The sequence below is a fragment of the Haemorhous mexicanus genome, chromosome 3 (genome assembly GCF_027477595.1).
Source record: "Haemorhous mexicanus isolate bHaeMex1 chromosome 3, bHaeMex1.pri, whole genome shotgun sequence".
NCBI lineage: Eukaryota > Metazoa > Chordata > Aves > Passeriformes > Fringillidae > Haemorhous > Haemorhous mexicanus.
In genome coordinates this window covers 23,496,479-23,507,160 of record NC_082343.1, presented here as the reverse complement: position 1 = coordinate 23,507,160, position 10,682 = coordinate 23,496,479, and the positions used below count along the sequence as shown (strand labels likewise).

General features: G+C 43.4%; 1 protein-coding gene across 2 annotated transcripts; it reads left to right on the top strand.

Moving 5' to 3' along the window:
* Positions 1–586: 586 nt before the first annotated feature.
* On the top strand, positions 587–10,132 carry ATF3 (activating transcription factor 3). 2 transcript variants are annotated; one of them, XM_059841077.1, is made up of 5 exons: positions 604–744; positions 2,306–2,499; positions 5,007–5,250; positions 6,163–6,270; positions 7,186–10,132. In XM_059841077.1, exons 3-5 carry the CDS (start codon positions 5,011–5,013, stop codon positions 7,381–7,383), a joined length of 546 nt encoding a protein of 181 aa, XP_059697060.1. In that variant the 5' UTR covers positions 604–744; positions 2,306–2,499; positions 5,007–5,010; the 3' UTR covers positions 7,384–10,132. The 2 variants fall into 2 exon arrangements, with proteins under 2 accessions (XP_059697059.1, XP_059697060.1); XM_059841076.1 differs by lacking the exon at positions 2,306–2,499 and having other exon boundaries at positions 587–744.
* Positions 10,133–10,682: the final 550 nt, after the last annotated feature.

Sequence of the window (10,682 nt, the reverse complement as noted above, 5' to 3'; positions counted from 1 at the left end):
TTAGCTGTCATCTAAAGTAGCGGGGGGAGGAGGAGGGAGAATGGTAGAAACGGGGGAGGCGGGGGAGACATGAACAACTTTTTTTCCTCTACAGAAAGATCGCACTTTTCAGTCCTTTCGAAAAATACACAACTGCCCCCCTTTTTTCTCTCTCTCTCTCTTTTTTTTTTTTTTTGTTTTGTTTTGGTTTTTGTTTTTGGTTTGTTTTTTTTTTTTTTTGGTCGCTAGAGGGACTTTGATTTATTGTCAGAAGCAAAATGGCCCGGAGAACGAAACTCTCGGAGTCTTAACAAAAATAAATAAATAAATATATAATTAAGTAAAGGGGAGAGTGGTGAAGAGGGAAGGCGAAGGGGTCTGTCGGGGTGCCGAGGGATGCTGCTCGGCCCGGTCCGGCTCGGCTCGGCTCGGCGCGGTGGTGTCGTTCCGTGCCGTGCGGTGCCGTGCCGTGCCGTGCCGGCGGGGAAGCCTTGCATCACCGCCACGGCCCGCTTCCCTCCTCCCTCTCTTTCGGAGAGGCTATTAATAGCATGACATCAGCCAGGGACTCGCCGCCAGAGTAAATACCAGCGCTGCCCGCTCGGCTATAAAAGGGGGGTGATGCAACCCGGGCGAGCGGCAGAGGAGCGGGGAGCAGAGGGAGCTGCTCTCCCGCGGGAGGCGGCTGAGCGCCGCGGATCGCAGCGCGCCGGGGCTGCGGAGCCCCTTCCCTCCTGCCGGGAGAGCGGCGGCGGCGGGAGGAAGGTAGGTGGAAGCCGGAGAGGGGCGGCCGGGACTGCCCGAGCTTCGGGACCAGGCGCTGAGCTCCGGGAGGTTGTCCCGCCGCGGAGGGATGGATGGATGCCCGCAGGGCGACCCGCGCCGCGTCGCCGGCAAAAGTTTCGCCGCCCCGGGCTAAGTCTGGCGCGGCGGTGCCGCCGCCGGCCGTGAGCTCCGGGAGAGCCTCCTGCCCCGCCGAGCTCCGCCGGAGCCCCTCGGCCGCCCGGCCCCGTGCCGGCGCTCACATCTGGGGGAACCCCTGTCCAGGCTGCCGCCAGATGTGAGCGCCGGGGGAGCCCGCCCGGCACCGGCTGTCCCCGGGCCGGCAGCGCCGCTCGGCACCGCGCGGTGGCGGCCGCGGCGGGGACGCGGTCCCGGCAGCCCGGGAGCCGCGGGATGCCCGGGAGGAGCGGCCGCGCCCGGCGCTGGGGGCAGCCGGCGGCGGCACCGCGGGGACAGGCACGGGGGAGCTGCGGCGGGACAGCCCAGGCGATGACAAACCCGCACTGCCGCGAGTTATCTCTGATATTCCCGTAAACGGACCGGGAACTTCTTGTGACAGCCAGGGATATCCGCTCTCCTTTCTGTCCCGGTGTCCCTCCTTGGCGCGCAGTAGATCAGTTGCTGAACTGTTGCCTAAGCAAATCAGGCGTGACACAACGGACAACTTCTTTCAGAGAACAGGTTTCCTGCTGGAAATCGATTTTCCTCCTAGTAACAGCATTTGAGAAACTGAAAGGCAGCAGAAAATGCTTCGGGAGCGATGTGGGATGTCAGAAAGCTTAAGGTCAACTAGCGTGCACAGAGGTTGTGAACTGTAATTGCTCTTAATGCTGTTTAAGATTAACCTCGGTGGTTATCAAGGTTTATTGCATCAGCACCAGAGGAAAAGGAATTCATATGAAGAAATAAAACCAAGAAGCACAGTCAGCCATCTGCTGTTAAACAAGAAAAATACTGAATGTAGTCACTTTCAATATTAAAATTAAACAATCATATCCTTAAATAATAGAAGAGCGCAGCTAGGAAGTCTGTTTGGATTTTAAAATCTTGGCAGAGGAGATGTAAAAGTTCATTGTAGATGAAAAGAATCATCTTCAAAACAACAAACAAAAAGCAGGGGTAGAACGAATGAATAGAGCTGTTTGAACCTACCTGAATTGGGAGGGTAAAACTGTTGAGAATTCCAGAAGTAAGGCTAAAGCAATGAAGCATTAACTGAGCCCGGGAACAAGCTGTGCCGGGAGCGGGGCAGGGCTGAGAAGTGTTCAGCACCTCCAGCGGCAGTAACTGCAGGACATGTGCGTGGTCTAACACGGTAAACAGAGATTGTATCAGAGAGGCCACGATGGAATCATGCTCTAAGGCTTGATACTCTTATTCCTACTGTTTCCCCAGCCTTCCCCAACCCAGAGGAAACGAGATAGTGCTCTGCGTGGTTTTGGACAGACGGACAAATTGTACAAGAAAGGGCAACCTGTTGCATTTTTTTTTTTTTTAATAGTAAAATCTAATTTTCGTATTTGTAAAACATTTCTGAAAACAGATTTGTTCCTCAGAAACTGCCAAACATCTGCATTGTTGGAGCAACTAGAGTTGCATTTCAGGATGATTGGGAGGGCAGTGAGCTGTCTGGGCAGGAGAGCAGCAAGTTCCTACGGTCAAGGGCACCTGACCACTCCTCTCCACTTTCTCCTGCTCTGGGCACCTGACCACTCCTCTTTTACATGCTAGTGACAGGTGGGTGAGAGGACCTGAAGCCATTACAGTAGGGTTTTGGTGGTGTTTATGGTACACTTAGCACTAACTACTAGAAATCCGCAATTAACACAATTTCTCAGGCACATTCTTGGTTTCCTCTGGTGCTGCTGCTGACCTTAATTAAAAGTTCACCTAAACCGAAAAATAATTGAATAAACCAGCAGAGCTTGAAAATTATTAGCCCAACTAATTATCTTGGAGGTTGGAAAAACAGTTTTACTGTTACTTTAAGAATCCTGGTTGGATTGAATTATACAGAATTAACTTTGTTGAACGAAGGCATCATCAGCATTCAAGGACACTGAGTCAGTGAAAATAACTGAAATTTCTGCTGGCAGTGAGGGGTTCAGTGTCATCTGGAATTAGCCTGTTTAAATTAGTTGAATGGTTAAATGTTGGTAAATGGTAAATAATACTGGGAGGACTTCAGCTGGAAATTAATAGGGCCATTTCTGACTTGCTGGAAAAGAGTAACTGCTAGCTTTCTGAGATTATAGGATTAAACTGTATCAGTACTTTAAATGTGACTCATGAGCAGGGGCTTTCTGAAGAGAATTACATAAATTTCCCAAGGTCTTTCTGAATAACAAATTGTTCCAAATAATTTCCCCATCTTGAATAACTACGGGTGAAATCCTGGCCCCATTGAGGTCAACAGAAAAAGTCCTTTTGATTTCACTGGGTCAGGATTTCACCTGGAGACTCTGGGAAATGTTCAGCTCTTCTGTGGTGACTGGGTGAGGAAGAAGTGAGGAAGACTGCAGCTGGACCTGATATTTTCCAGCAACAGGCAATTCACACTCCTCTGATTTTTACGTTTGCCTCACAGCGATGAACCAGGTTCTATTCTCATTTGCACCAGTGTGGATTTACAGTGTATTTTTAGATATCTCTGAGCAAATTCTATCTTCTTCTCGAGGCACATGACCCCAAACATTTCTTGCTGGGTTACAGAAGTAACGTACAGGGAACTGTGCAGTTCTGGGTTGACCATGTGGAAATTTAGCTTACCCACACTGCTACCCCAAGGCAGCTGTTTGCTTACCTGCACTAAGTTAATTACAATTGACTTTCCTGTAATTACTGTGGTTCTAATCCAGAGTAGATAATTACATACTGTAGTTATCCGTACCGCTTTTTAAAAAAACCCAAAACAACAACAACAACAACAAAAATCTACGTACCAACGATAGCTGGAAAACCAACATAGTAAAATCCAATTGAACACAAGTCACTTTGTGAATGAGGGAAGTATTACAATCTGTTTTCTTGTGGATTTGCACCTTTTGTCCCTTGGATCATACGCAAAAGGTGCTCAGTTTTCTTCCAGACCTCTTATCTCACCTCTGCTGGGTGAGAGATGGGCTGTGACTTGCAGGGATGTATGCATCAGCAAACCCACTGTGTTTGGATGACTGACCGCTGGGTTTTGCCTCTTTCTCCCTCAGTGCAGCCACAGTTTTCACAGAGCACATGGGGCCTCTCTCCCTTCAAAACTGGCTAAAAATAAATAATAAGAATGACTAAAACGAGAAAAGTAGAGAGCGCTGTTGGATAGGTTTGTTTTTTCAGAAACCTACTAGAAATGTGGTTTCTCTATGGGTTTACATTTACATAATTCCCCTAAAGACTCTTCAATCACACTGTTTTATGTCAGCAGAAGATCCAGCCATAAATATTTAAGAATTTCAAGCCTCTCGTAGAGGGCACATAAGGACAGTTTCGAATTTTACAAGAGCAAAGGAATGAAAAAAACGGCTTCACATTTTTCATGAGTCAATCCCTCCAACTCAGCCTGTGCTGTGGAGCCACAGACCATTTAGAGACTTTTGCCTTTGTGTCAGCTCTTATTGTTAACTAATTTTTTGGAGTTTATAGCCAAATTTACAACTGTGTGTAAAATTGAGTGTGATAACTTTGTGAAGATCCTGTTGTGGTTAGCAAGTTTCAGCTTCGAGTAAAACTCATTGAGCTAAGTGTAGCTGAGAACAAGGTTTGCTCTGTCCATTTGAAGCTGGGATTTGTGGTGGTATAGCTCTGAAGATGAAGATACTCTTACTCTCCTTCTATGTTTTAAATAAATAATACTACTTATTTGCTTTCTGATTTTTGTTCTTATTTCCTTTCTCTTCCTATTCATTCAATTCTCATTTGCCACACACTACCAGTTTAAAACTTAACCGTATACATACTTGCACACAATTTTTTAAATATTAAGTTTTAGAAAGACCTAAAAAATTGTGCCACGTGCAGATACTATTCTTACTTTTAAATACTAACCTTGACTTAACATAAAGTTGAAGGTTTTTTGAGTTCCAAATTCTTAATTGCTTGTCTCTTTTGAGAGATTGGGCTAGACTAGGAATGGGGACTGAAGCAATGTAACTACAGTATTATTCACAGTATGAAATATACCTCTAAGAGATATTATTTGCCTGTCTGAAGTTGTTGAAAGACTATCAATATTGTCTCTTTTTATCTTTCAGCAAAATGATGGTCCAACACTCAGGCCAGGTATCTGCATTAGAAGTCAGCGCCTCCGCAATTGTTCCCACTTTGTCCCCTGCAGGGTCACTGGGGTTTGATGATTTCACAAATTTAACACCCCTGGTGAAGGAGGAACTGAGGTTTGCCATTCAGAACAAGCGTCAGTTCCACAGGATGTCTTCCACTTTGGACACGGTGACTGTTTCTGAAAGGCCTGTTGAAACATCAATGCTGAAAACAGAGGTAGGGCTCTTTAAACAGAGTTGTGGTGTGGATGATTATTTCTCTAACAAAGTTTTGCCATAAGACCACTAATTGTATTAACTATAGACAGCCCCCTGTACCATACCTGTTTCCTCTTAAGCCAGCTGCTTGGCTTTCTGTTGAGTGCTTCGGGCAAACCCTCTGGTAATTCTCATGGCTGGATATTTGATTTTCAGTTATGAACTACAAGACGATGTTTTACAGTGCTTAGAGCAAGTGCTAATCTGGTTTCCCTGCCCAGTGGTGGCTGAACTTGGAATAAGTCACTGCTGAAGTTCTGTTTCCCTGAGGACAGTCCAGCAGAACCTGTAGGTGTTAAGGGACGGACCTGCTATGTTCACACTATGTTTTTGCTTAAAGATGACACTATCCATGAAAAACATTGCTCTTTGAAAGTGGAGAAATAGCCTTGGTTAAGGAAAGAGTTACACCTTGATCTGAGCTTCCTCAGGAAACAGAAGGAAGTGTGACAGTGTGCCCTTTTTGGTGCTGCCTTTAATGCACTCACTCCTCGCTGCCTCACTCATTGACACATCCTCCATTCTGCTCCCTGTGCCCCTCCTCCTTTTCCTCCCTGGGAAATGGAGGAGAGACAGAGGTGTGGGAGCCTGGGGAGACATTCAGTAAGTTTTTTGAGCACCACTGATTTTAAGTGAGCCATCATATAGATTACATACAACCCCGCTCCAGTCAAGTTTTTATTGCCAATTCTAATGAAGTTTCTGCCCTTCTACTGTATGGCAAACAAGGTCAGAATCACATTTGTGGGTAACTCATGATGTGAGCACTGACAGCACTCTCCATGTTGATTTTAAAAATCCAGAAGTTATCAAAATAGTTCACGTGTTTACAACATCTTATGAATTGTGTGTATCTGTTTTTGTGTGACAGTTTTCTCCTGAAGAGGATGAAAGAAAAAAGAGAAGAAGGGAAAGGAACAAAATTGCTGCGGCAAAGTGCCGAAACAAAAAGAAGGAAAAAACAGAATGTTTGCAAAAAGTAAGTGACTGGCTAGAATTGTTCTTAATCTGTCATCCTGCCAGGATCCAAACAGATAGCATAGGTTACTGTCATAGTAGGAAATCAGAAAGATGTCCCCCAAAACTCTGTAAACCCTTAAAAACAGTAGTTACGAAAAATAAACATGCCATATATTAAATCAAAACCTGGTTGAAACTGGCATAAAGTGGAAGCATGGTAGAAGTGAAAAGAGATTGCTGTTTCAGTGACCAATCTTGTCTATGGGATAACATTAATTTGAATGTGTACACTGCGCACAAAAAGAAGTCAAGTCATGTTTCATAAAATATTCACTGTGGAGAGCCCACAAGCACCTACAAGTAATTCTGACTTCTTTATGAACAGAGTGGTGAGGAAGCTTGAATTCTCTGCCCTAGGAGCCCAGGCACATCTTCACCCCCTGTGCTGTGGTATAAAACTGTATTTCAGTAGCACCAGGCCTGTATCTAGGGGCAGGGAGAAAAAGCTGTGTTTGCACTTTGCTAGCTTAACATGGGTTTATAGATATGTGAGCTGATGTTCCAGGGAGTTAAGAAGCAGCGTAGATAATTTTGGGTCAAATTTTGACACAAAAAAGCTCGGAATAATTTTGCAGAAGATGGCAATACTTCTTTTGGTATCTGTCACCATAAGTGAATACAACTTTGAATTTTGCTTTTCAACTTCCATTACGTTCTCTGGAGGCCTAAGGAGGTAACTCTCAATCTGGTTTTCAGGCCATGACTGACTGGGGAATGTACAGCTTCATCATTACAGCACACTAACTACACGTGATTCCTTTCTCTGCCAGCCATACGCTTTCCCACCCATAAAACACAGCAACTATAAGAAAAAAACCCAGTGACTTACTGCTTGAACTTCTCAGTGTAAAACTGTGTGTGTCCTTTGTGCTAGGAATCGGAGAAGCTGGAGACGATCAATGCGGAGCTGAAAGCCCAGATCGAGGAGCTGAAGAACGAGAAGCAGCATTTGATATACATGCTCAATCTGCACAGGCCCACGTGCATAGTCCGTGCGCAGAACGGAAGGACACCTGAAGATGAAAGAAATCTTTTTATTCAACAGATCAAAGAAGGCACGTTACAAGGTTAAGTGATACGGCAAAGGTGGAAATATTTAGAGTGTTTTTAACAGCTACCAGAATCCGTGGGGGAGTCTGACATAATGTGTAGGATTCTATTAGTCAAGAGCCTTTAGGAAGGGCAGATTGCTTTCATGAGTGGAAAGAATCATTTTGGCTTGACAGCGATCCTTGCCCTTGGAAGATCTGGTCTCAATCAAACTGAAGAGCCTCCTGCCTCCAATGTAGGGTTTGCACCTGTCATACTTGCTGTTCCTAGGAGCTACAGACAACAGCTTCTGAAGTTTTAGCTCTGCTAGCATACAGTATCTGCACTCACGAGGTTTGTGCTAGAGCACTATGACTTCCAGCGATGCACGGGGTACAGACAGCTCTGCTGGATGGACACTACTCTTCCTTGTTGCTGGTAGGGAAAGAAGACTGAGTGGTTTTGAATTTCTGGGAGGATGGCTTCTGGCAGAATGTACTGATGTGTAATGTTGCATTCTAACCTAAAACACACACACACAAAAAAAAAAAAAACACCAACCCTGTAGTTCCAACCAAGCTTTGTCATTTTTTTTCACAGCACTCACGTGGGTTTTTTTCTGTGACTCATCTCAGCGAATTTGAAGGGCCTAGTAAGTGTGACAAAGAAAAGTTCCTTGCAAAACATCTATGTAGCCTAGCTTGTATTTTATGAGCTATCACCCCAGATACTACCCCCTGGGGACTACAATATTTCCTTGAATTGCTGAAGAGCAGCTTTACCATCACTTACTGACTTAGTGACTTGAGCCCACTGAATTGGAAAGAAGAAACTAACTGTGCATGGGGTATGGATAGAGGTTTTGCTCAAGTAAAGAACTGCAGGAGTGAATCCCAGACTCCTGAACCTTGACTTTTTTTTTTTTTTTTTTTTTAAATTCATCTAGGATCTAATCCTGCAAGCCTTAATTCATGCTATTACCCCTCAGTCACAGAAGAGGTTCCATGGATGTCAGTGGGTCTGCTTGTGCAGATAGCTCTTACAGGCATAGGAGCTTGGCAAGGCTTTTTCCATCCTGGTCAGGATTACTTCCTTTTGCCAGGTGACTCAGAGGGAAAAATTATGATTGTAGCTACTTTTGTTTTACCATTTGAGTGGCAACTACAGTTGATAAAAAGTGTTATTTAGAATCTAAAGGAGGCAAGAGTTTTGATGTAGTGAATAATTGTTTAATTTTTTTATTAAATACTAACCTTGGATGTTATTGAACTGGTAGAAGAGCTGCTGGACAAAACAGTTGGAGCTATGAGTGCTGAAATTCTGATGTTTCTGTGAAATTCTCAGATTGTTTATTTCTATAAAATATACCCTTACAATTTTTTTTGTAAAAGAAAGTATTATCCTTATTTATCACTAATATCATAATGAGTAGAGCTAATAAATACTGCAAGCAAGATAAAACTGAAAACACAAGTGTTGCGCTGTCTTTTTACTTTTATCTCTTGGTGTTTAATATTATATATTCCTAAACTTCACCAGTTGTACTTGAGACACCACTATTAAAAACACTTATCCTTCATCTTTTTTGAAGATGAGGCACTGAGTGTCTTGAATGATTGGGTGCAGATAATGTACCTTGCAAGATTCTGTACCTCCATCAGCAGTGTCTGACTGTTCAATGTCTCAATTTAAACAAAACAAAATACAAGTGGAGCTTACAGTGCATAATATTTTACACCAGTTCTGCAGTGTTGAAATTGTGTTTTTATTCTAAAGGCTAAACTTGAAGATACCTCAGCCATGAGCTTCTTACCCTGCAAGTCTGGCATGAGTCCATCACATATTGTACCTGGTCCTCATATGATTGTTATATTCTGCAACAGAACTACTTAGTACCATTTCCTAAGATCTGGATATATTGTAATGTCCTATATCACGTGTCAAGGGTATGTACTTCATGTATCTGAAAAGTGAATGTGTTACAAAGATGACATTCTAGGTCCAATTCTGTCTTAAGAATCCATGATCTTTCTGTATATTGGAAGGAGGTTCTATTGACTTCAGTGAGAGTTTTCCCATGTCCTGTAAGCAGAGTTTGGAGCCTCTGTGGCCACTTCTCTGGTTTAAAGGGCAAGTTCTACATGTAATTGGGCCAGCTGTTTACCAGAACAACAGATCTACATGGAGTGTGTACAATAAACTTCTCAAACAATGTTCATAATTTGACTTCTGTAATGTGGAAATACAAAACCAAGGCATCGCCCCAGTATCGTGCACCTTGGCTTTGCTTTTTGCCTCTCAAATACCAACAGAGAGGGCTGTTTGTCTCATAATTGGTTACAAAGTGTTACCACAGAGACTGTAATGACAGAATTCGTGTGTCTCCCTTAGGGAATTTGTATGGTTCCTTTCAACCATATCACCGGTGACGCAGGCGTCATGCTTTTGTTGCTTGATCTTATTTACTCGGCATGCCAAATGTTAACATGGTACCATTACCATTGTCAGAAGAGAATTTATTTTTATTTCTTTACGTGTGCAGTCATAGCTGCTCTGTATTCCTTCTGTATATGTGTGTGTGTGTGCGTGCTCCTGCACGCTGATCTGGAAATGATGGTACTCAGGGTCACTTGATGTGCCCAGGAAAAGAGTGTTTCAACAGCTACACAGTATGTTGCATGAGTTTTCTCAAAGTATACTTTATTCAGGAGAACCCTTAAAATGCATTAAAAAGCAGTTTGTTTTCTATTCTCAAGTTTGTTTTGATACTTTAATAAAAAAGAATTAATATATATTTATTCACGTGTCATTTAATTCATTCTACATGTCAAGGTCCAAGAGCAACTTCATGCTCTTGAAACAACACTGAGATATTAAAAAGCAAACACTCTTTACAGGTTTGCAACAATGAGCATCTTAAAAAAGTGAAACCGGTACTGTTCACTGCTTGTAGAGGTGTAAACAAAATTTTGTTATTGCAAGGTTGATTGTGAATTCCAAGCTAATTTATTCGTGGCCTAGAGCTTAGATTAAAGGACTAGAAAACAGAGCTCCTAAACCTTTCCTAACCTTGCAACCAACCAGCTGATAGTTATTTCAGCTTTCTGATCCCTTAATGAGTTTAATGCTTTTGCTACTCTGAAGCCTTAATATTTCTAGATTGCTTTCTATAATTACATGGAAGATACTAAGGAAGTGTGGCATGACGAGGGCTTTGGTTTTTTCTCTGTGTCTACGTGTTGGTGTGTCTGGGGAGAAACATGAGGAAAGATGAACAAAATGTTCTCTCCTGCTTTTCCAAAACTGAGTATCTACACACCCAGACAGAAGTCCCTGTGTTTT

Coding starts and splice junctions, on each gene's coding strand:
- ATF3 (XM_059841076.1), top strand. CDS start 5,011: ATGATGGTCCAACACTCAGGCCAGGTATCTGCATTAGAAGTCAGCGCC. Junction 5,251..6,162: donor CATCAATGCTGAAAACAGAG/GTAGGGCTCTTT, acceptor TTTGTGTGACAG/TTTTCTCCTGAAGAGGATGA. Junction 6,271..7,185: donor AAACAGAATGTTTGCAAAAA/GTAAGTGACTGG, acceptor CCTTTGTGCTAG/GAATCGGAGAAGCTGGAGAC.